The sequence below is a fragment of the Tetranychus urticae genome, chromosome 2, assembly GCF_039701765.1.
Source record: "Tetranychus urticae isolate SD_2017Ah chromosome 2, NJAU_TeUrti_SD_1.0, whole genome shotgun sequence".
NCBI lineage: Eukaryota > Metazoa > Arthropoda > Arachnida > Trombidiformes > Tetranychidae > Tetranychus > Tetranychus urticae.
Genome location: NC_142959.1, coordinates 16,068,726 through 16,095,862, shown reverse-complemented (window position 1 = coordinate 16,095,862; position 27,137 = coordinate 16,068,726). Strand labels below are relative to the sequence as shown.

General features: G+C 29.6%; 2 protein-coding genes across 2 annotated transcripts in view; one reads left to right on the top strand and one right to left on the bottom strand.

Moving 5' to 3' along the window:
* The window catches only part of LOC112538811 (uncharacterized), a 2,345-nt gene extending 1,831 nt beyond the window's left edge, over positions 1-514 (bottom strand). The window contains exons 1-2 of the mRNA XM_089267159.1: positions 218-514; positions 36-151 (exon numbers count right to left, since the gene is read on the bottom strand). Coding sequence (XP_089123285.1) covers positions 36-151; positions 218-416 — 315 coding nt within the window. The 5' untranslated portion in view covers positions 417-514. The remainder of the gene's footprint in view (positions 1-35; positions 152-217) is intronic.
* Positions 458-27,137, top strand: LOC107359441 (uncharacterized). The gene is made up of 8 exons (XM_015925920.3): positions 458-605; positions 843-983; positions 1,915-2,138; positions 5,075-5,219; positions 18,990-19,106; positions 20,547-20,645; positions 21,263-21,373; positions 24,918-27,137. The coding sequence occupies exons 2-8, from the start codon at positions 872-874 to the stop codon at positions 25,112-25,114; spliced, it is 1,005 nt and encodes a 334-aa protein (XP_015781406.1). The 5' UTR covers positions 458-605; positions 843-871; the 3' UTR covers positions 25,115-27,137.

Genomic DNA, 27,137 nt, shown 5'->3' with positions numbered 1-27,137 from the left:
GACAATATTATTCATTAGTTAACAAGACAACTTACTTGACTGCTATTATATTGAAGTATCTTGGTTATAGCAGCGATTCCATTTTCGGTTGCGTTAATGTTTAGAGCTTCTCGGACATCAGGAGTCATTTGCATCAGGATATTTACACAGCCTACATCAAAAGAAATGGATACATTTTAAATGTTAGAAGTTCATCTTAAAAAAATGTAAAACTCACCAGAAAAAACACTAGCAAAAAAGGACCTCCGAAACGAGCTATTATTATTAGAACTTGAAATCCATGGCCGAAGGCTTCTGCGAGAAGAATGTTTAATTTTAGGATTGCATAAGATTAAAAGAACCGCAAAAAGCTTGTTCATTGGGTTCAATTCACTGTCTCCATCTTTTGATGAAAATTGTAAAGTCAAGGTTTTCATGTTTCAACTTTAATCGAAACTGATTGTCGGCAAATCAATGTTTTGATCTATTAATACATGGTAGTGACCAAAGATGGAGAGACAGAGTTGGCTAGAGAAATATAAAGAGACTGAAGAGAGAGCCAAAGGTGATGTAAATTTGAACGCAAACTCGTAATTTGATTGTGTTTTGAGTCTGCCTTGAAAGAAGTGAGTCTTCGGGTCGATATTTGTTAGACTGTTTGTTGAGTTAAACTCGCGCTCAACATTATCCTTGATTCTTCATATGAGTTTACATTGAAGCTTTTCTTTTTTTCCTCTTTTCTCTCTTTCTTTCTCTCTGTCCCTTGCCTTTTCTTCTTCCTCATCATCCTCATCATCATCTTGATAATCATCATCTTCTCATCGTCGTCTTCTCTTGTTGTGTGTGTCTACCATATAAAAAAGGGAAAGTGATGGATCGATGATGAAAGAAAATGGCCGCATCTTGTGCCGGTTTACGCCCATATATACAAATTGTTTACTATTTTTTGACAATTGTTCATCTTATTTCCAGGAATAAGGTTCTTTCTGAACCCAATAAAAGATGTAAGTAATAATTTCAATTAAATTAAATTGAATTTAATCAGCTTTCAACAAAAGGCTTACCTTTAACAATTCTCATGTGCTTCTTCTCACCTTTTCCCTGTCTCCATTTCTTCCTTTCTCGAGTCTGTCTTTTTTCGCGATTTACACAGTCTCTCTTATCTTTCTTTGAGCAGAAGATAGATTTATCTTCTTTTACATTTCCAGTTTCCTCTCTTTATTGTTTAATTATATAATCATTTAATTGTGATCATCTATGCTACAATAACTAAATCTATAAGTTAAGCATTTAAAGGAATCATTAAGCTATAGCTTCAGATTTTATAACAGTAACTCAAACACTCTGGCTTCAGTTTGAATTTACCGTTTGGTTTTCCAACAGTCGATGCATTTGGCTTTTAAAATGCATTCTATTTTCTTATTTTACTCAAAATTATGAAAAAATTAGCTTAAATTACTAATTTATTTTGAGAATCGGCTATTAATCAATTAAAATAAACGATATTATGACTAAACAGAATAAACAGAATGAGTAAATATTGATTTACAGTTGTTGAGTATCACATTTTTGAAAACTGAAAAAAACAAAATGGCAAACCAATCTTGACAATGAAAGAATAACCAATTGTCGAGTGAGGATGTAACTTGATTTAGAGATAACAATCTAACATTTATTGTGTTGATTGATCAATTTAACCAGTTCAAATGTTTCATGAGTCATGAAACATTTGAAATTAACAGCCAAATAACAGTTTCTGTTTTCCGTTAGAAAATAAAACTGGTAATATCAGTAGCTTGTTACAATCTCAACACTTTCTATGCACACTGAGAATTAGTGGATTCTGTTAAGGCTGATTATTTCAATTTTTCAACTCTTAACTTACAAAATTAACTAATTATTTTTACTCTAATTTCTCTCTTTTTATCCACACAGATCACATGTCAACACTTTGTATGAGGGAAAAATATACGCCATTGTCCAAGCAGATTGATGGAGCAGTAATTACATCTTCTCGTGATGAAAATATGAATTGTACTTTAACATTTCAAACGGAGCTTGTCTCTCAACGATTCATGCTTCGGTTTGATGACCTTCGCCTTGACTGTTATGATCACCTTTATGTGTATGACGGTGACGGTTTTGCAGGTCAATCAAAGGTACCAATCATATATTGTTGCTTATCAAAAATCTATTTCTCACAGTGAAACCCAAACAAGGAAAAAGTGTGTTTACATGTACATGGATTATCCCAATACCTCAGCAATTTTTTTCAAACCTTCATCAGCAACAGCATCATCAGCATCATCAACACTCTTCTCAGTTAACCAACAACCTCCACGAAGCCAACATTATTTCAACCTTTACAATCACAATTGAACCAATTGTGTTCTCGGTGAAATGTGTGCTTACAGTGTCTTCAAGTTTTGATTGTCAAGCCTTGTTTAAACCTGCCAGCTTTCAAGTTAACCTTAAACCATCAAAGTTTCACAGTTTCCTAGTTGTCAACCATTACTCCATTCAACCCATTCAATTATTAATGAAAAGCAAACAAAACAAAGTGAAAGTAAAATGGCGTAATTGATTTACTTTTATATTCCTACAATAATGAATTGATTATGTTAACCAGAAAGTCTAAAGCTAAAGGTTGATTGTTGGTAGATGATGTTAATTTTCAACTTTCCTTCAGGGAAGTTGAACCAAAAACCATTTAACATCCAAATTGGCACAACAGACAAGCTAGACATAGAGAGAAAAGACATTGTAATATGAGAAATAAAAAAGTCTAGATGATTTTAATACAATACAAGAAATGCAAAAGCTATTCTCAAAGCTATTTCAATGCAGAAACTATCAAATTAGATGATGTAAATGTCATCATGAACCAGCATTAAACATTATAAAATTCACCATGGATTATGATTTTAATAGCAAAATGATTGATGGAGTTAAATATGTTTCAATGAACCATCTTACTCACATCAACATCACCAACAACACAAACACACACAACACCAACCCAAAGCTTTACTATTTAATTAACTTTCATCAGCAAATTGGTTACACATTGAAGGAAATGAAATTAAAATCAATCTTGTCGATTCTCGAGTTGTACTTTTACTTTCACTTTATCAACTTGCATCAGATGTTGAAGTAGGTTGCTGTTGTTATTTGCTTCAAATGCTGCCAAGTCTCCATGATTTGTGACGTTAGTTTATCATTTAGTGTCTTCCATAATATAATAACCTTCCCTTCAAATAATATAAATACAAGTCTTGTTTGAGTTTGTTTTTTTCATACACTTCTACTCTTTGCTCACCACTTTTTTTCTCATCAACTAATCAATCTTTCTCTAATTGTAAGCTTTTCCCATTCTGATTAGCCTTTCATTGATTTATTGTCATCACAATTATTCCAGTGTTTCAATTCAAAATCCATCTTGATAAGTAAATGAGATGAAATTTTTGTCAGCCTTTCTCTTCTTAATGTCCAAATGTGAAAATAGTGTTACTTTTTTGGTTCGCTGTTAAATTATTGATTCTTAATCATCTTGTTGCCTCTAATTATCATCAAACTTTTTAAGTTAATCAACTTTGATAACCGTTGGTAAATGTTACTCCAAACATGATCTATTATTATTTGTATTGGCTTTTTGTTTGCCTCCTGTTAATGGTTTTAACTCAACAAAAGGATCACACACACACACAATTTATGAAAATTTATGCATTACCATTACAATCTACACATTGTTCAATCTTCACGCAACTGAATAACAAAAAAAATTCAAGTCACACAGTTATCATGTAACCTCATGGAATCATCATTATCATCATCTCCTTCTCTTGCCATGGACCTTATCCTCATCTTGATCGTAGTTCACTTTCACCATCAAACCCGAGAGTTTAGCTTTACACTAATCATTCTCATCATCAACCTCTTCAAAGTTCATTTTGATCAATTGCTTTTGTCATTGGCGTCTGTAGTAAATCATCATCAGCTTTTTTTACCTTCAAAATGAACAAATTAATTTAAAATCATCATTCAAACTGGAAAAGGCAAAAAACAATCAATACTCTAGCAAAGTCTATTGATCTTTTTAGACAATTTTGGACTCTTTTTTTCCTCTTCTTCTCAGTCTCACTTTGAATTGAATTTTCAATTAGATTATCATTATTTAAGTGTCTTCAATTGTGATTTCTTTCCTTTTCACTATCGACTTCTTTCCAACCATTTCATCAACATTTACCTGGTCTTGTTTTTAACCCACAATTCAATTGATTGTAAAATTGAAGCCATCAAGCTTAATCAAATTTTATCAACACAATTTACTTTTCACTCTAGACCATTGTTGTCAAAGCCTTGAAGTCAACCTGTTTAACCAGATGATGATACTGATGATTACATTGGATAATCAATAACTTTTAATGTTAAAATAATGATTTTAATCCTGATTTCTTGTTTTCATTTTATATGCTTTTCTGATTCAAAGTCAACCTGGAATCCCTTCAAACAACAGGAGGAAAAAGTAAAAAACAATCAACAGGGATTTTGTTTGCTGTTTCATTTCATTCATCCTTCAACCATTATTGATTGGTGAAAAAAGGCTCAAAAAGAAAGATGAAATGTATAGGCAAAATATGGACCCATTAAAGTTTTTTGGTTGGCCAATATCAAAAACAACAATTATACGAGGATGTCAATAATAAATGATAAGTTGAACGTTATTGGAGATGATAATGATGATGATGCTTTCTGCTGTTGCTGATTCAGGCTTTGCAAACTGCTGATGTTACCATTAACCCAAACATCACAAATAATAATAATAATAATGATTTAGAGGCAAATTGAACATCTAATGATAAGTGATCAACTAAATTGAAAAACAAGAGCAACAACAAGAAGAAAAAAATGAATCTCAAACGCCAAACTAAAAGTCAATTGGATCAAAAATTGGGTTTAATTTTTCATTGGATTCGCCATTTTCCTTGTTTCACTCAAACCTTCACCATTTCACTGAAACATTCATTTTGTAAACCACAAATTTAACCATTTATCAACTAATTAATAACTTTTTTTTGAATTCTTTTCTCTCAAGGTGAACCTTTCATGTCGCAGTACAAGAGGTGATTACGGGCTAATCTTTTTTCATAGTAACTATGTTACCTTAAAGTATCAAACTGACCAATGGAGTCAATCAGGAGATGGCTTTACATTGGTAATCACTGCCGTAAGGGACACTCGTAAGTATTGAACAATTTAAAGGTCATTAATACTGAAAATCCTTTAAACAGTTGAACCAGTCTGGGTTTTAGTGAAAAGTTTGATTTAAAATTAACCCTTCAAGCAAAGGATTAGATTATTCAAAATGACAGCAAAAAATGAGCCAAAAGTCAATAGATGGCTATTTACATCGACTTAATTTAACTATAAAAAATCAAATTTCCATTTTAATAGTTAATTGAAAATTGATCAAAATGATTACTGATTCCATTCAGTTCCTTCACATTTTGATCCAGACTCGTTCAAATTGTAAGCTAAAGGTTATTTTGAGCTTTTTAGATTGTCTTATTTCTGGTGAACAAAATTTATCCAAATTTACTGAATTGTATCATTGAATGTTTTGCTCTCATTGAATTTTACTTGATGAGTTAATTTATTTGGTGATTTACATCATTTTTACTCATTATAACCATTGATCTTACTAATCTATCATTTATGCAAATTAATGACTGAAATGAAGGGATTGGATTGTACATTTTTGGGTTAAAACTGTTCAAAAAGTCAGGTTCAATACTCAGTGTGACTTCACTATTTGCAGTTGAAAATTAAACTCGATATTTTGACAGCAATTTAAACCTTAGTGCTTCCAGCAAACTAGAATCAAATTTAATTGAATAAAATGATTATTTGATTTTATTGGTACATCTCAAGAACAAATCAAAGTTAAAACCAGAAAAATATTCCAAATGATTGTTATATCATGAAATTGTCTGGCAAAGGAAATTAAAAGCAAAAAATCAATCAATTGATTTACTGAAAAAAATGAATCAATTTTGAAATAATGAAACGAAAAGATCGCAAAGATTTGAAATGCAGAAAAATGAGCAAAATTGTAATCTCGTCTGTTGATCAATACTTAATTACTGTAACTCTATTTCATTCTCAATTGATTGTTCAACAAATGACTGATTTTCTAATTAATTGCTCTAATTCGATAATCTTTAAATGCCTTTTTGGTTGAGTAAAAAAGGATTCTTTGATTGTAATCAAACCCAGATCAATCTATACATCTATACAATATATAAAGTCAAACTATGAAATTTTTGCGGGAAGATTGTGACCAAACTAAAAGGATTCTAAAGAAAATTTTCACATCGAATGAAAGCCCTGATTGAACTTCAATTACGAAAAATAGTCAGAGCTTTCTCGGAATTCAGGTTACTGAGAAATCAGCGTTTAAACAGGGTAGGGGAAAAAATGCAGAATCCGTATCTTTTACTATTGACTTTGGGGGAAAAACTTTTTTTCATTCAGATTGATGGTTTATTGTTGGGCTAGGAGTTTATGTAAAACTGTCTTTCGAGCAAAGAGTAAGTTAAATATCTGGTGCTCTGTAACTGTGTAACTGTACAACTCTCAAAATCAACGAAAATTCTTTAGTTTTTCTCTTTGACAATGATTTTTCATCAACAGTTCGAGTCTTTAAATGTGGATTGAATTTATTGTATTCAGTGAAAAGAAATTTACGATCAGCCATGATCGGGGGCTCAGCTTGTAATGATTAATTGTAAACACCTAAACATGAAACTGTTGAAAATCGCAAAATCAAATTGAGCATTAATTTGAACCCAAAACTCAATACTTTAACGGCTGTTTAACTCTTGATTTGCGCTTAATTGTCTGATAATGTTTAATGTTTTTGATTGTGACAAGAAATGAATAGATCGCAATCATTTATTGTAATAACAACAACAATAAACATTAAACTGTGCAAAAATATTGATAAAAGGCAATAGTTTTTGTGATTTTAATGAAAAAAGTCATTCAACTAATGTCGATGAATTGATTGGTAAATGTTGATTGTGACAAATGAAAATGTTAAATTGTAAACTGTTAATGTTGACAGTTAACCAGAAAATAATAACAAGAATAGCTTTTCTTTTCCTCTACAATTAATTGTTCTCTTATTGATTTTAACATGGAAACAATCAATAAATTGTTATCAAAAGCTTTACCTTTTCAAAACATTATGCAAAACATAAAGTAATACATTGAAATATTTGCTTCCCTTTAGTTATCATTGAGAATCTGAAATACAAGGAAAAGTAAAATAAGCCAAAAATTGGTCAAAATTGTAACCGTTGAACCAAAGTTGCCCTTTTCTCTGGTTTTCTGGTTCCTTCATCCTATTATTTGTTTACTTGAAGGTAAAACAAATAATGAAATACTGATAATATTGATAATTCATAGTTTTTAGTCAAGTTATTTCATGCATTAATCACATGAAGAAATTGAATAGCCTCAAGAATTATAGAGACTTGACCATAATCAACTTAGTGAATGTTGAGGAAGGAAGGATAAAGATGATAATAATGGAAGACAAATTTGGCTTCCCTGTCTACTCTTCAGTTGCGTCCTTTTATATTAATTTCAATTCTTTATTCCAAATCTTGAGTTAACCTTCATCATCCATTACCTACTTTCATTCCCATCATATGATGATAATAGTAATCGTCTCATTTTAATCAATGGCTAAAGCTTGTCAACAAAACAAGTAAACATTGACTTCTGATGTGCAGAAGAAGAAGAAGAAGAAGATAATTCTTTGTCTTCTTTTGCTGTTATTTTTTCATCAACATTTAATCAAACATGAAAATCAAAATTTGACCCTTAATAAAAAGATGATCACTTCAAATTGAATATTTGGCAGCGTTTCACTGACAAGGAAAACTCTGTAAATCTCTTTACCCAATTTTTCATATAATAATCGATAATGGGTTTTGATTAAATATCAAAAATGAGCAAATCCTCCAGAATATTCCAAAAGTATCTGTGAAAATTTGCACATTTTTTGCCTTCAATTAAAGTCACATTTTAATTAGTTTTAGTCTATTTCATCGGTTAATTTAGGAGTTTTTAATTGATATCATTTAATGGAAGCATCGGAATTTCGTAAACTCAGTTTTATAATTCAATGAACAGAAAAGCTTCTATCTTTCAATTTTGGCAGTTATTGAATTGAAAAGTAATGCAATTTTCAATCAAAGGCGAGTTGCCAATATCTGCCTTTTGTCATAATCCATTTGCCTTCCTTTGGCACTTGGAGACACAAGGGAAACTTTCTAGAAACAGATTTTACGATTTGGTTAAAGCACATGAACTTGAGCTTTTGAGATATTCAAGTTCATCCAAAATCTCAACCTTAAACTATGGATACAATTTACGAATGCTCATCGAATTAAGTTAAAATTCCTTTTTTATCCGAATTTTTCGTAAATTTTGGTTTGAAAATGGCAATTATTCAAAGATTCTCAAACCGTAGATGTTGAGCTAAACTAAAGTGCTGATATGCAAAGACAGTATATGGATGAACTTGAATAACTTGAAAATTGCACTTTATAATCAAACGATTTCAAACAGTCTGATGGTAAAATTTTTGCCTCAATTGATCTCATGTAAGCTGTTGAAATAGAATGCTCAGCAGCTCTCCACTGTTACCATGTTTGCCAGGTCGATGGTAAACTTGGCTTCGATCTAAAGTTATATCATTATTTTTTAATTCAATAACTTGGAGTTGAACCTGAATCAATTGAAAGATTTCCATCCATTCATGGTTTTAACTTTTAATTCTGCTCTGAATTTTACCTTTTCACTTGCTTTCCTTTACGATCTACCATCAGTTCATACTTTTGCATTTGACCCACCAATTGCTTTCATGATAACTTTCTTTGATTATGGCATTCAGATAATCACTTTAAATGATTAATATTTACCCTCAGCTTGATGTTTGAGTTGAGTTCCAGTTCCAGGTTTACTGTCTTTACTCAATCAAATCAATATTATTCATCATCTGATTTAATTTTTCCAGACTTTCATGTTTTTATAATATTTTTACAGGGAAAAAAGATGAGAATCTAAAAGCTAAATTATATTAATATCTAATAATATTATGAATCTTGAAAAGAGATTGAAACTGCTGATCCAATGAGCATTGAACATGATAATATAATAATGATGAGAAAAGCTTTATTTTGATTGGTTCAATATGAATCAATTTGGAATCACTTGAATGGTTATTATGAGCATAAAGATGATGATGATGATTAAAAAAAGAAAAGCTTTTCATCTCTTGTAATCAGAAAATTAAATTATTATTCATTGATGATAAAAAGAGACTAAAATCGGAAGAGAATGAGCAACATTTTCTTCTTCCAATTTCCTGAATCGTTCATCTTGGGCGATCCAAAAGTCTCCATCAGAACCTTTTCAGAGCCATTATCCATTTACCATGGTCAACATGATATGAACTTACACAACCATAAGAAAATTGAAACAACTCTAGAACCATAAAATTTCAAACAATGATAACTTCGTTATTTGTCTTTTCCAATTTCGAACTTATTCAAAACATTTCCATGAACAGATGAAAATTAAAGCCGAAACAATCAAAATTTTGATAACTAAAGTTGATTCAGATAAGAGTCAAGATTCAACGGATATTTACTGGTCAACTCAATGATTCAATTTTACACTTTCCACAACTCAGTCCATCTCAATTGTTATCCGGAAGAAGAAGGTCCAAGAACACAGAAAATTCCACCTTAATGTTTAAAGATATTTTTTGAACTTTTATCCGGTTTCCATTGTTGTCTTTATAAAGCTTCCTAAGCTTGATATCCGTTTCCTTATTTCAGGGTAAAAATTGACATAAATAAATGAACAGAGAAAAGTTATCATGACTTTTATTTGGAACATTTGTTGACAATTTTTTCATTCCAATCGTTACTCGAAAATTTCATGATGATAATCAGTGTTGCTCTCATCCTTCATGATAATTACTGACCATTGAGCTGATAATGTTAACAATGCGAAGTCATTTCTTTGTTGGAAAAGAAAAATTGACAAATTTCATTTTCTTTCATCTCTTTTTTACTGAACAAGCTTCAACTTGACTTGTAACCTTTTTTTGCGCTCAAGATGAACATGATGATGATGAATAAAGAAGATCCTTGAAGATGATAGATAACTTAAAAAGAAAGAGACAAATTCATGGAGAGGAAAAAAAGAAGAAGAAGATAAATAAATATTTCACCTTCATTTACATTCATCTTACGTTGTAACCATTTTCAACATCATCTTTGATCATATTTTCATCTCTTCATGATTATAATAATAACGATAGTTGATAACATTTCATCTTGATAAAGGTAAAGAGAGAAAAAATATTTACCTTTTCATCTTGTTCTTCACTGTTTTTGCCTTTTTTTGTCAACTTCCGTTTACTTCAGTTGTAATCTCAAATTTTTCAGCAAAAGTTGCCTTGTTCATGATGAGTTATTTATTCATTTCATGGGAATAAAGGATGAAAAGAAATGTTCGCATTCATATTCATCTTCTTTATCAGGCTATTCAACCCTGTTCAATGATTAACTTGATCCTTAAAAAGGGATTACAACTGAAAATGTTCAAAATGAAATCTAAATCAAGTTATAAGAAAATTTTGATGAAAAGAAGAAACTTCATTCCCAGTTGAAGCGATAACATTTGAAGATGAATCAAGAAGAAACCTCAACATTTCAATGATAATTTAATGAAAATTTTACATGAAAATAATCCTTTGATCCATATTATCCATAAACCATTTTTACCTCTCATTGAGCAATGTTTCCCTGAAAATCCCTTTAAATTGTTGAACCACAATTGAATTGTTTCACTGTTAATCTACTTTGATTTGCAAATTTTCATGTTCTCTGTTTACTAATTGCTCATTTCTTTCGCCGAATATTCAACTTGATTCAGCGACAATTTTCTTTCCGCTTTTTAGTCAAATTTCCAATTAGATGGAAACTCTCATTGTAATTGTCATGTTCAGTTATCCATGGAATTGCAATGAAACTTATTTTAAGGCCATTTGTTTCTTCATTATTTAGTAGCTTCTCAAATTTCCAACATTTTACTTGATGGATTCAGTTTCTCAATGAGTCAAATGAACATGAATAAATAAATGGAAAAGGCAGCAAGATAGCTTTCAATGTTAAAAAGATGATAGAATTGCATTTATCATCATTTTCATCTTCTCTCTCTCGTAAAGGTTGGTTAAAGTTGAAAGTGAAAAGCCTTCATATTTGCTGTTTAAAAAAAGAGAGAGACGAAGATAATGCTGATTCTGATGATAATGATAATGATAAGAAGCTGAATCCAGGACAGAAATGGTGAAAAGAGACTTGGAATAATAAAGAAATGGTTTCTTTTTCTTCTTCTTTTACATTGTTCAATGAGAATCGCTGAGTTTCTATCTGTTTGTCTGAAAATATGTTACCAGATTTTACTGCATCACAAAAGGAAAGAAAAGCAAAAAAGTTCAAGTTTTCAACTTTTTTGCATCCTTCAATGCTCTTTTCTTTGTTACTCATTCCCCTGTTTTTCATCTTTACCTTTAACGATGAGAAGCAAAAAAACATGATAATGATGAATGATGATAATCTTAACTTGAAGAATCAAAGAGTTGAAGAAGAGGGAAGAAAGGTTGATAATCATCAATGATGATCATTTTAAGGCCAAAAGTAGCAACATTTAAATGAAATGATGCTAAAAATGATTGCCAAAAGGGAATCACTTTTTTTACTCCTTTTTGCTCGACTCTAACTTTTTTGTCAATCCTTTTCATTAAACTGATTGTTATTGGACTGAGATGAATGTAACTTTTACTGGCACTGATTATCATTAACTCTGTTTTCTTGCTGTCACTGTTAATGAATTTAACAAAATTAATAGCTTTAGCATATTTTATTTAATTTACTGGTTATTGTCATTAACCAAATGATTATTTTACTTTTTCTTAGTTTCTTGGGTTTTCTTGGTGAAAATTCAATTTCTTTTGCTTCTCAATGGAACCAGCTTTTGCAACCTTGATTGGGTTCATTTCATTCAACAATTCATTTTAATGTTTCAAGTTTGTTTCAATTTGCTCTTGAATATATCCTGCAAGCATTTGTAAAGATTAACTTGTTAATGGTTGATCTTTTTTTTGGTTGTTTCGGGTTAATCTATTGATGAACCAGAAAATTCATTTGGATTCAATTTAATCATTTGTCTCACCAAATTGTTAAATGCCTTTTGGTAAACTTGGCAAAGTAATCGATGTGATTAAAACAAGATTAACAATAAATGCTTAATACGTTTCATCAGCTTAAACAGATTAATTTTGTACATTTTCTGGTTTACATGAAAACCTGAAAATACAAGACAAAATAATGTCCAAAAAAGTGTTGAAATATGATTCAACATTTGAAATCATCTTTTACCCAATCTGGTTAACATAAAAATTGATATATTTTACATTTTTGGTTGAATTGCATTTCGATGAACAAAAATAACAACTCTTTATAAGGTTATAAAATGTTGAAGTAATTGATTAATCCGATGACTTTAACCGTATTCAAGTAAATTTAATTACAAATCAATATTATCACTGATTGAATTGAGTCTGAAACAAAGTCTAGACCAGAGTCTATCACAATTGTCCAGAAATAATTTCACCTAATCTGGCTAATATATCAGTGGTTAGTAACCTTACTGATTGCAGGTCTACTCATCAAATAATAATAACACTAACATGATACGAAACAGTGAATGTCCTTGCCAATGCATCAGTTTTCCCAATATTTCCCTGATTATTATGGAAATCCAGTTTTTTCAGAGTTAATCTCTACTTTATTTGACATCATCTTTTGTTTACCTTTTTCTGTACTATTTACATTCATTTGCCCTGTCTGTCTATTCAATTGATATGTTGATTCCCATTGATTATTCAGTTTGACTGATTACATGCATCTTCATCTTGATCCTTTTTCATTTTCTTTCCTCTCACTCATCACAGTTAATTTGATTCTCATTTCAAATCCCTTTTCATCCTTTTCATTAATTAAACTTTTGCCACCTTTTATCACTCATCGCACTGAAAAATGTTCAACTAAAATCAATACGCTTTCACTTGTTTTTTGTTCACTTTTAATTATTACATTACATCATTATCAACCTAAGAAGTAACTTTTTAACCATCCTCATCGTTGTAACAAGTCATTAATCAAATCATTTTTTCCATTCATTAAACACTTGTTTCAACAATTAGACCAAGAGAGTGGAAAACATGGGAATCATGAAAATACATATTCCGAAATTGTTTAGGAAAATCGAGTGAAAAAAAGGGAAAAAGTAGATTGAATGACAAAAGCTGTCAAGTAAATCAACTCTTCCTAATGACAGTACTTGAAGTAGTTTCACAAAACCATCTTAAACAATCACTTTTATAACCCATCATAATACCCTTAACCTCCTACCCATTCAGATGATGAGGGATGAGGAAAGATATAAACAGTTATCAAACTTTGAAACATAATATCAAATGATAATTTTACCTTTAAAATTGTTGCCAACTTTAATCATACAAAATACATTACAAAGTTAATAACAATAATATAAAGTGAATGTCACTTTAACATAATCTTCAACTTGCCATGTAAATATACTTTGATCGTTTCAATAATTGTAACTTTAAATTGCAATTTACCAACAACATTAAACCCATTAACTTAAACCACTTCAGTATTAAAGTTTAGGTTAAATAATTAACTTTACAATGATAATCTTGGCTTATCTCAATAGTAAATATTGTTGTACCAAAAGCCATTTCAAACTTTTCGTGAATCAACCAAATTAATCAATAGATTAATGAGTATTAACTTGGGTTAACAAAGAAGAAAAAACTCCAAAAAGAAGTTTTTTTTGCCAGAAAAATTTTTCCTTTTTCACCCAACTTTTATCAATCTTTTGAATAAATGATTCTCATTATTTATATCATCAATTAGCAGATTGTTTCAGTGCAACAATTGATAATATTTTTCGGATTAAACTGTAATTTGATAAAAAAAAGCAACTGAAACTTGACAGTCTTAACCATTTCTTTTTCAAATGATTAAATCAAAGTTAACTCTTGATTAAACCAATATTGAATCAAAATAATGGGCTGATGATCAATCAACGAAAAGATGAAGAAGAAGAAGAAAAAAATTCAATATTTTTATCATTTTCATCTTGTGTCTTTCATCCATATTTGTCACTCCCTTGGATACTTTCAAGAGTTAACCTAATATGAACTCTTCAGAGTTTCAGTTATTATTATATAAGAAGTTTACCATGAAAACTGATTTATCGGTTCAAGTATTTTCAACTGAAAAGAAGATAAATGAAAAAAAGTAACTCTACAGTAAATAGCACAAGTATATCTGAGCAACAATTTTCAATGAAATTTGTTCACTTGTCCAGATAATAAAATGCCATGAATGAGTTTGAGTCAGGAAAAGCAAGTAAATTAAAAAAGGAGAAATGTTTAAATCTTTTCTTTCCTTTAATCATCATTAAATGTTACCAAATTGAACATTATAATTAACAATTGTTTGATAAATTGACTTTGCGATGTTGAGAGTAAAAAGTTGGTAAAAACTCCCTGAAGCCTTTTAACGCATAAATATTTATATTACATTCAACTAATATCAACACATTAACGTCAATGTTTTGCGTTGCATCCATTTTTATCGTTATCAATCTTTTCTGGCCAATTGCAATATTCACTTTTCCTTTACCTTTGTAAAAGGTGATGAGAAGGATGAGAAAAGATGAAAGAGTGAAATTGGGAGCAACTAAATTAATAAATTGTTAAGTGTTTTCAGACTGTAAATCGTTATTCCAATGATAGATTGAACCTGAGAATCTGATAATGTCGATGTTTTCATTGCCTTTAGGCATTCACTTTTCTGCCTTTACCATTGTACCCATCATGTATTATCATTATTATTATATTTCATTACTTATCATGACTTGAGGAATAAATGCTTGAAATCAATCTGTTTTCTTGTCATCATCTTGGCCATCATTTTGTTTCAATACAAAAATGTCGCTTTCAAATAACAATGATAACATGAAATTAACAGGGAAAAATATCTGTTGGCAAGAAAAGAGCTTTTTCAATGATTCCTTGAAATGAAAACCAACCTTAAAAGTTAAACCTTTTTAACCTGTAATTTTGAGTCACAAAAAAAACTAGCCAATCATTTACATTGGCTAGAAATTTCAAGTTGAATTGTTTGAAATTGATTGTCGAGTTTGTTGAAAAGTTGGAAAATTTTTCTTCCATTCCAAGTATAATTAAGCTTTTCTCATTTCAACATTTTGTGAATAAATTACTTTGACTAAAAGTGTTTTTCTGGTCAATTTAGTGATTCACAATGAAAAAGGTGGATGAGGTAAAGAAAACTGGAAAAGACTGAAGAAGAAGAAAAATGTCTTTTGATGAATAGAGAGTTACATGATGTTGATAGTGTCTTCCATCATTAAGAGAGGTTGCACTTCACTTGCTTTACAAAGATGTTCAAAGGTTCTCTCTTTCCTTACCCTGTTTATGTGTAACAATTTCATGGAAGAATCTGTAATAAAAGTAAAAGTTGTATTATACAGAAAAGAAGAAGAATTCATCTCTTTTACATGGTCTCTCTATCTTGAGCATCTTTTCTCTTCTTCTTCATCTTGTTCTTTTTCTTTTACCTTTTTCTTCTTTTTTATCTTCTTCTTCTTCTTCGTCTTTATTATCATGAAGATCATTACATATGAGAGAGAAAATGTATCGATCTTTTATCCTTGTTGTTACTGTAAAGATCGACCCGAAACCCAGTGACTTGGTTACAGTTTGTTACACACACAAAGTGACCATTAAAAAGAAGACTTTAAATACAAGAAATTGGTCAAGTGACTGATGAAGGTAAAGAGTAAAGTTGAAATGATAATGATGAGGATCAAGTTAAAGTGATGAACAACTTGCAGGATAAACAGTTGAATGTGTGTTTAGATTTACCGAATCAATTTATCTTAATATCAATGTTATCAATCAAATAATAATTTTTAACCTTTTCTCGATTTTGTGATGAAAACATTTTTCAAAGCTTCTCATCACCTCATCAAATGCTAATCAGAGCAAACGTAAACATTTAATCTGTCGACTAATCAAATTGTTCAACTTTCCAATTGGTTAATCAACGATGAAACGTTTAAACTCAAATAATAGCAAAAATCATGCGCTTACCTTTACCTTTAAACTCAAACTCCAAGCTATTCAAAACGTGAAAGATAATCTTTTTGTCTCAACATTTCAAATTCAATTATCTGCGGCAAAAGGTATTCAATGAATAATGAATAATCCATGAAAGCAATTCAGACGCTAAATGGTTTCCATTGATATTCAAGTTTAAAATGAAATGAGACAAAATCTGTTTGTTTCCAAAATTCAATTTCAATTTTCGTATATTGATTAGGATTAACTTGGTGAAGCAAATGATAAATTGATGAAAATGATGAAAGGCAACTTTTCGTGTTTATTATTGTCACTGTCATTGTTATTGTAACAAATAACTGGTATTAACAACATTGAGACCAAAAATAACAAACAATTGTTAATGTAATAATGATAATAATAATGTAAAAGTAGCTCTAATAATGATGATAATGTTAATAGTTGCCAGCAAATTACCTAGTAACCTTAACTATGTACCAATTATTATGCATGGTTTAACAAAATTAGACCAAAAAAGAGGTAAAAATAACAGAAAAAAAAACTAATAAAATGAAGAATAGATTTTGATAAAATTTTTTCTCTTTTTTTTGTTGACTTTTTTGTCTATTTGTATGTTTCATTATCATTGAAGCCCATTTCATCCATTTATCATGTTCAACTCTACTTGATCATTCTGCACTTTTACCCAACTAATTACTATTTCCTAGCTAAATTAGTGCGCTCTGGCAAGATTGATTAAGGTTCAACATTGTCATTCCCATTACTCAATTGACAATGTTTGTCAATTTTTGGACAATTTTCAACTCTTCATTGTTGCCTTTGATTAACGCAAAAGATGATTTATTGTAAAATTGTCAGTTGATTTTTTAACATTGAAAACTGAGTTTAATTTTTCTTCCTTTTATTGATTGTTCAATTAATGCATTGTAATGAAGAGGAAATGAAGAAACCAGAAAATTAGAAATGAAAAGATTCATCATTTAAGATTAACCAGAAATTGAACATTTAAAAACTGAAAATTCGTGATTCTTTTAAAATGTTCAATTGTCATGAGAAGTAAAAAAATGTAAAACTTGCATGTAAGTTGATAATCAGACTTGAAAGGATAACATTTTCATTTGAAAAGGATGGAAAATTATTGATATAAAAAAAGTGAAATATTGAATTGAATGGGAAACATGAAGAGATGGAAAAGGTTGAGAGGAGCAAAAAGATGTTACTAGTTGATGAGAATGATGATGGAAGATGGCGGATGATGAGTAAAGACAGGAAAATGATAGAAGCTGTCAAAGGCAGAATTGTTTTACTCAAATATATAAGATTAGATTGAAAGAAATGCGGAAAGAAGAAAATGTTGAATCGTTTTCTTCTCTTCCAGTTATTCACAACTTTTATTTACTTTGAAATAACATTCACATTTTATTAGAGTTATAAGATGAGAATTGTGTTAATCTAATTTTAATAGCATTATGGGTTCCATGGAATCATGAAACTGTTGAAACAACGAGTTTGATTGGCAAGGAATGAACAACAAAATACTGAAATGGGAAAAGTTCAATCATAAATTCAATCTCATCATTATTAGCATTGTTTATCACTTTTACTTTGTCAGTGAATGTTTACAGAAAAACGAAATTGTTTTATCAAAATTATTCTCTTTTTCCCCTGCAAACTCAATTTATTCATTCAGAAATGATGAAATTTCAATATCAATCAGTTTCAAAAGTTGTCAAAGTGTGCAACTTTTGTATTCATTGAAGATTTGCAAATAAAAGCAAAAAATTCTAGACTTGATAATATCGAGTTTGCAAAAGCGTAAAACTTACCAAATTTACAATTGAATTGAAATGAACACAGAAAAGCTTAAAGGTATATTGGGAAAACAAAAGAAAATTTTCATGAAAATTCTCAACTTACTTTTTCTCTCGTTTAATTATCATGACTTGGTGGTCAAGTTGAGACATTTTTTGCTTCCCTTTCAAGGGTAGACTAATTTCCCATGTAAATTAGTTTCTTGAGTGACGGATGAAATTGATGACCTTTCAAGAGTTTAACGAAAAAAATGTTTTCGAAATTTTCCATTTCGTTTTTTCTTCCATGAACTTTCGGTAACGATGTTGAAAAGTTCTTTGCTCGTTTGACTTGAGATAATTATCATTGCATTTTGATTGTTTATACTTTTCTGTTTCATTAGTTTTATTGAACCTTTCCAGTCTAGCCACTTTAACTCCCAGTTACTGGGAGTAAATGTTTATCAAACTGTGTAATGGTGATGAAAGGAAACATTGAGTTGTTATTATCACTTTTGATTATTTAGCATCGTTATCATGAATAGTTATTATTGGAAAAAGTTGAAGACCATTGATAAATGAAGTTTCATGACATGATAAAAGGTTGTATTTAATTCGGATTGAACTATCCTTGTTGCTGTTGAAATGAGAGAAATGTTAGAGAATAGCATTTCTTGGAAACATTTTTCATTTTGTTTCTGTGACAAAATGTTTCACACTTTTCAAAATTTTGTTCATCTCAACATCTTTCACGTTTTCAAGAAAAAAAAGTCAATTTGTCGTTTTCAGCTCAAAATATTGCATTTACAATGCTTTCTATTTTTTTGGTATTTGCATTTTTTCGATTAACTTTTTTCTTTTTCCATTTATCTTTCCAGCCGACTGTCGGAGTTTTAAATGTCATAACACGTATTGCATATCGTATGATCTTATTTGTGATGGAGTTGATCATTGTGGTGATAATAGTGATGAAACAAATCCAACTTTTTGTTTAGGTAAGTTCAAGTAAAAATGTAAAATGAATCAAATTCAGAACCAAGTTTGAATCTGTTTATAATCTAACAAAAGGAAGGTTAACTTCAAAGGATATTGAAATCTAATCATTTTGAAATATTGAGATTCTACAGATTTCATTGTCAATCAATAGTCTTCAATGGAAATGTACTTTTTCCTTAATTCTTTCCTCAAAATCTGGGCAGAATCTAGTAACAATTATAAAATGCTCATGTCCAAGTCTCGTTCAAAAGGACCGAATTGAGATGAAAAACTTTATAATATTTAATAAGTAATTTAGTCCTATGAGTATAGATTTTCAGATCATTTTTTTCTCGTTTTCTAGAAAAATGATTAGTCTATGTAAAAGTTTGAGGTCAAAGATTTAATTCTATGGCAAATTGAACTGCAAGGGATTCAGATTACACGATAAATGATAAATCAGATTTTTCTAAGAATTTAAAATTCTAAGTCAATGATAAACATTAGTCGAAGAAGATACTGGCAATTCTAATGTCTAGATCAAATTTCCTCAAGCATTCAACAATCTTTATTTCACCTTCAAAGTCGACATTCGAAGTATTTTAAGGGTTTGAATTTCGAGGAATCTCGGTCCAACTATCAACATTTTCCTGATCATTTCGGAACAATTTGACATCGATTAGTAGATTATTTTGTTCAATATTGTGTTTTTAATTTTCCAAAACAGTCAACGAACCAATTTAAAGCAAAAAATTTCCTTCTTAATGAAAAAACTGAAAACACGAAGCTCAACAAAATTGCATGAAATTTCGTTGCATTGACAATTAGATTCTCCTTTGTCGTGACGATCACTCCAATTTAACTTTCGATATAATTTTTATTCAAGATGAATCACTTTTTTTGCTGATTACATTTTGTCGCTTCTTTTTTTATTGGTCATCACAACAATATATTCATCTTCATTTCTGTACTATTAATACTGTTAAAAATCAGTCAATGTTCCTGTTCCAATCCCTTACCGCATGATAATCGTTGAAAGATGAAAGGAGGAAGAAGAAGAAGCAAAAACTCCCACAGATTCATTTATCTGAATCAGATTATAACGTTTTGCAGAACAGATCTTTGAAATAACCAAAAAAAACATCTTCCTCTGAAGATCCATTAATATAACGTGACATTAACTTCACAAGGTAAAAAAAGAGTAACAAGATGAAGACTATCATCAATGATGATCTTTGATTATAATAATGCACAATTTGCTGACTTTTTCATCTCAATATTTTCATCGTTTTTCGCGTATCAATTATGATGATCCAAACAAAACTGAACAAATAAATTGTTCCATATCCAATCCTTGATTATCATTAATATCACCATTGATTATTAACGGGATTTAACCGTGAAATAATTGCAACAATTGATCAACCTTCGATTAATCTTTTAATTCCTTTCCTTTTCAGCCGATGAAGAAGAAACTGGATCAATTTTAGGTTTACCGATAACTGTTTTCATTGGCCTAGTAATTACTGTATTCCTTATGTGTCTATCCTGTGTTTTAGGTAAGTTTATTAACCATTTGCTTTAAAATGTCAACCTTGTTTTTTTTTGAATAAACCTTTTGACTTATTTCCAGTTCAATTTATATTCACTTTAATTCAACATTTTCATGTTCACTTGAAAAGGTTCAAGTTGTTAACCTTAAAAAATTAAGAGTCAATTTCATTCGAATCTTAATTTACATGAAAATGTCGAGAGAAGCAAAGGGTTCACTTAACATGATATTACTTTAATATTTTAATCCAATTTAAATTGACAAAATTTTAATTTAACCCAAAAGTTAATAAGAGATGAAAATTTAAATTACATTCTGCTGTTGAATCAATATTGCTATTAATATCACTATCAAATCTGACTGAATTAATTTTTTTTCTCATCATTTCAAGAAGCTGAAATAATCAAGTTTAGCAAATTATCTTTAAAACGTAATATAAATTATGAATCAACATTAAATTATTCAATTGTTGCAATCATTGAAATGTTGAATCAACAAATGAATTGAAAATTGAACTGAAAATTGAAATGCAAAGTCAACAAGGTTTACAATTTCAGTAGCCGAGAGACATTAATTGTTTGTAGGAATGAGTAAAAAATTAATTCTCCTAATTGTATTTTACAGGTTTAGCAATTTATTTGTGTAAACGTGAACAGCAAATGCACCAGCAACATCAAAGGATGACACTTCATCAGGCAACTACACCTATTTTAGCTCATCCCGCTTCATATAATGGTAATTATGAAACCCAAATTATTATGTTTTGGTTAAACCCGAATTTGATTTGGATTTTTGTCTTGTAAGACATTTGGAAATGATATTTGATTATCTTTTGATTAACGTTAAACTTTTTGAAGGAAAAGCTCAATTTGTCCAATGTTGGCTTTGCTTTTGTTTGGGTAAAAAGGAACCAGAAATTTAAAAGGTTTTCTTGTTGAGCAAACAAAATGAAAACAATTTTCAATTTGAGTTGAGAGTTAGTTTGTGATATTTGTTAAAGCCTTTGGAAGCAGAACAAAACAAAACCCAAAAAATGTAGACACAATTTTGATGGGAATTTGGTAATCATCAAACTGGTAAATTGGGAGATTGAGGGAATCACTGGGATTGAATGATGAGTGACCCAATAAACAGTCTTGCATGGACAAAGTAATACAATTGAATGGAAAAATGTTGAATAATAATAAAACAATTGGTTTTGATGTAAGCTTGAGCTTGCTGTCTTTGCGCTTGTAAAAGGCTCAAATAAGATTTACTTGTGATTTGGTGAGACACAAACTTGACTAAACATTATTTATTTATTGAAATACAAAAAAAGTAGGTAAAACTGTTTTGTTGAAACCAAATAAACAACTTGAATGACTTTTTCATCATCATTATCATCATTATCAACATTATCATCCATTTATTCCAATTCATTTTCAATTCAGATTACCTTATGAAGAAAGGTAAACCAGAGTGTGGTTCAAGCAAAAAAACTTTTCCCTCTTTCTTCATATCGATAAAAGTCATGAGAGATGGTTTCACTCACAAGATGAACAAGAATAATATCAGTGATTTTAGTCTTTTTTTCTTGCAAAATATCGATTTTTTGCTTCTCTTTCAGCTTTACTTCAACCCATTTCTTAAACCTTTTGTTTCTTGTCTCGGTGTCTTTGTTTTCCGCCAAAATTCAAGAGTCAAGACTATCAATAATAGTAACACTTATCGTTTCAACATGAACTGACTAAATGCTCCAATCTTTGTCAACTTCAATTCAGAAATGTTCACTTTTAGTCTTGATTATTCAATCGCAATTAGTTTTCATTTTCATTCAATCAGAAAATTCAGATTATCCTAAAAATTTTGAAATGAACAGAAACTTATAAAACTATGAAATCAATGATTGGGTTTTGGCAAATCGACATTTCTTTTGGTTATTAATGAGAAAAATTTAGATGTAAATTGTTGCGCCAAATGCTTAGAAACGTTTAGTTGATTTGAAAATTTCTGGTTAAGTTTCAAATTAAAAGCTGAAAGAGTAATTGAAGTTATTCAATGATTTTGTCTGTCCATTCATCTGTTGATTAATCCTGAACTTGTATTGAAACTGTCAAGTTTTACTGAGACTTGTTTGGTAAATCAATATCGAGTTACTGTTTGACTGTATCAATATCAGTTTGAATCAGTTAATCATTGAAAGATAACAATTGAACAATTGTATTACTTGTTTGAAGGATATAAAGATGATGAGAATTATTGTTATTATTAAAGATATTTATATTAAAGAAGCTGCAATGGTTTTCATCTTTATCTTCATCTTCATCATCTTATTGATGTTCATCTTTTGTATTTAATCCGCTTACAGACAATCTCATTTAACTGAAAATTGTGTCTCAACTCAACAGATCCTTTGTTTTCCAGTGCAACATCAATAATGATTGGAAAAATAATAATAATGTTCATCTTTTTGATTCAATAATCCATAACCTGAAGCGTATTTGCCCTTTCTGTTAATTAACTTTTTAAGACCATTTTCAACTTATGATCATGATTTTGATTGAACTGAGAAAGCAATAAGATTCCAGTTCAACTTGAAATCAAACTTAAAAAAGTATCAATTCATGTATTCCGTCTACAAATAATGAACCGAATAACATAGTGTATTCAACTTTGATTCACTATTCGATTGTTTTTCACAATGTTCATAGTTCATCATGTCTTTGATTTTGATTATCCTTTGATCAGACACTTTTTGGAATGAAACTTAACAAATCTCAAATTCTAATTCCTAATTTCACGTCATTCAATCCAATTAAAGAGCTTATTATTACTTTTTGCAAAAAGTCAATCAAATATGTGACAATCGACTGTGAAGGTCAAGCGACATGATTCAGAATGAAAGGGTAATGACCAAAAAACGAACCAAAATTATAAAATCTGTCAAAAAATAATCTTTGTCAGATTGTAATCCATGTCAAAATGAATGAAATCACATCTAAATTACAGAAACTAGTCTAGTTAGTCCTTAATAAGCATCAACATCTAATCACTTCCAAAAAATGAATGTTCAACTGCAAGTATTTCTGGTTATCCTTTTTTCAAACCTTGTATCAAGACTAAACTTGAAACTCTGATTTCTGATTTCCTTTGATCGAGTATTTACTTGAAACTGATTTTAAGGAAAGTTTGATGAAACAGTTAATTACGTTTAAAAAGGAATTAATAATTCCACAATCAGATTGTTATCATTCTATCCTTGCTAATTCATTGATTGGGAAGACAAAAAACTCTTTGCATTTACTCAAAGGATTTGAACCTTGTTTTTAACTTGATCGTTACTTGAAAATCAAATCAAAAAGTATAATTTCATTGATTCAGTCAACAATAAATAAATAATAAAATGACTTTTCTTCCTATCATTTAAATTGCAATAATATTACTTTAAACTTGAATAAATGTAATCCTCAAGTGAAGACAGAAGCCAATAAATTATCATTACTATTGAGCTATTAGTTTAATGATGATGATGATGATAATGTTGATGCTTGGGTAATGTACATTTCAGGTAAATAAAGGAATTGGCAAATATTTTCATCAAAACTAATGATAATATATTAATACAATTCATTTAATTTTTAAAGATGACAATTCTGTCTTCTATTATTGATTGCTTTTTTTCATCATTTCGTTTTTTTCTTGTTGATGACTTTTTCTTGCAGCGAAACCAAATTTCATTATTAGCTATTGCATACCAAATGACATTTGTTACAATTAAGTTGAATTTCATTTTTCTTCCTTTTTTATGATAATTAAAGTGTGAGATGAAATATTATGAGGAAGAAGAAAAATCTGAACATTTTCAGAATAAAACTGATTTTAGTAAACAATTTAATTTGCATTGTAAATGTAAATTTATTCACCTTACAATGTAAATATCATCTTGAATAATTAGTTTCAACATGCGTTAACAAACTAGCCTTACAGACTATTAATTTGGCAAACAACGTTCACTGATATATTAATTGAGTTAAACTATGCCAAGTTGGCTCAAAGGAAACAAACAAGATGAGTAATTAATTAAATTGTGAAACTTTAATTTAAACCGTGATTAATAATCATTTAGAGCAATAGATAGAGCTGTAAGCGTTTCATCTCATTGCGTATCAATCCAATATGAATCCAATCCAATCCAAGTCAAACTACTTTTTAACCGGGAAACCATTTTTGTTTTGTCTTTTGTTTTATTGTTAATCAACTAATTAATTGTTTTGTTTTTTTTGTGTTTCTATTTTTACAGGGACTATGGGCTCAACATTAAGCCCTCCAAGCCAAAGATTTGCCACATTGCCTTTAGAAAAGATGAGGGAAAAACCTCCTCCTTATCCTGGTAATATGTATGCTCCATCGTTGATGAACAACGCAACTAGTAACAATCATATAATAGGCAATTCAACAACACCGGTTCAACAAGTTGTTTATTATTCAACAAAATGACGCTCGATAAAACCATTTTAGCCAATTTTTAATCTAATTAACCAATTATAACAATTACCAGCAGAAGGAAATGTAATGTTAAACCACAAGCAAAAAAAACCAGTAAACCAACAATTTTTATGTGTATTATTACCAATTTACCAGTTGCAAGGAAACAAGAAAGGGAATAAAGAAGGAGCGAAGAGAATGCTTAAAATTAATAATACATAAGCAAAAGCAGTGAATTGCTTTCAAGAACATTCAAAGGAATAAAGCAAGTTCCAACATCCAACATTAAACCAATCAAAGATTCAACCTGGAAAATACACTGGATTGAACTCTGATTTAATGAATGCTTACATCAGCGGTAAATTGGATTGTTTCATGATGGTGTTGAATTTTGTCAATTTCATGGTTAATCGATTTCTTCAATTTTGATTATCCGTTTACCGGACACTTTCTGGTCATCAACCAAATTGTTTAATCTCCCTTCCATCAACTCTAATGGCATCTCAATACACCCAATTTGATACAGATATATATATTATACAAAAAAAACACAAACTCAATGAACTCACAAAATCTTATATAATTTAAAATTGTATTTATATGCATATAAATATATATAAATACTAAGTATATATTAATATGTATATATGTATGTATCATGTAAACGAAGATTTTCCTTATCGTTTTCTCACATTTATTTTATTTGTTGTATGGTTTGTAGTGATCAGAAATGTTAATTGAAAACGAAGGAGTCATTATAATGGAGATAATTACGTGACCCAAAAATATCCATTTTGTATACCCTTAGGACCATTCATCTACATCAATGAAAAAGACAAACTACGACAAATTCATTCTTAAAAAAACTCATGCATCCATGTAAACCCTTTTAATCGTCTAATGCCAATTTCCATGGGAAGGAGAACAAAAAGAAATGATTCCATCTTGAAAAGCTGTTCTTGCTTTACCATCTCTAATCAAACTGATTTACATCATGATGAACATATATCGTAATTTATATGTGTATATAATTACAACTATCCACATTATAAACCTGGATAAATAATTACAAGTGGTCAAGACCAAGGAATGCAAGTCACTTTAGGTGGCCATTGGCCTTTTTTGTATAATCAAGCGAAATCAACAAACCAAAAAACATACCGAAAACAAACCTGAATCCGTCAAAATCTCAATTGAACTGGTTAAATTAAAGCTAGTCAGCCCAATAAGTAAATCTCAAAATAACAATAATCACCAAAATTAACAAAAAAAACATTTTAAAAGAGATTTGATGGTTTTATTACAATTTAAATGCTGTAACCATTTTTTAATTTATCAGAAGCTTTATTTTGGAGTGAAAAACGAGTGATTGAATCATGTTTTTTAGTTGATTTGCGCTTGGTTCTTAACCTTTTGTATTAATTTAGATAATAATTTGCTTTCAAACTACACAATTTATACTTTGCTTTTCCCATAACATTACTTGATTGATTAATTGATCATTTTGTTCATATTCATATTTTGTTTATGAGTTTTCTATTGAATATGAGTATGGAAAAAAGGTGATAATTATGATTATTGTTATTGAAATTAGGTACAGTTAATCTTTATTTTGTGAAACAAAATTATCATTACCGAAAAGATGTTTAACACAGCGAAGTAACAATAAGAAACCAACATTCTAACGAGTAATACCCAAACTTACACTCAACTCTGGCTACAAGTAACCAAATCATTTTGTTTTGTTTTATTTAAAAATCTTGTATAGCCAACACATTCACACCATTCATCTTCATAATTCACGTTCATCAATCAACCGATCTCACCTAATTAATTTAATTTGATTCCTCTGTTTGATCACATTCTATTTATATTATTTACTGTATTAACTTTTTGCATATCAAAAGACCACCAAAGATTTTCATTTTTACTTTTGCCTCTCTTCTGTATTCTTTCCATCCCATCGTACATTTCTTTTGTATTGACTCGACAACAACAAAACATTAAGTTGTAAATAAATTGTTTGAAATTACAA

Bases quoted from the DNA above. Each gene is read 5' to 3' on its own strand.
- LOC107359441 (XM_015925920.3), top strand. From the start codon at position 872: ATGGCCGCATCTTGTGCCGGTTTACGCCCATATATACAAATTGTTTAC. The intron at 2,139-5,074 runs GTACCAATCATA...TTTTCTCTCAAG, and splicing joins GTTTTGCAGGTCAATCAAAG to GTGAACCTTTCATGTCGCAG. The intron at 21,374-24,917 runs GTAATTATGAAA...CTATTTTTACAG, and splicing joins TCATCCCGCTTCATATAATG to GGACTATGGGCTCAACATTA.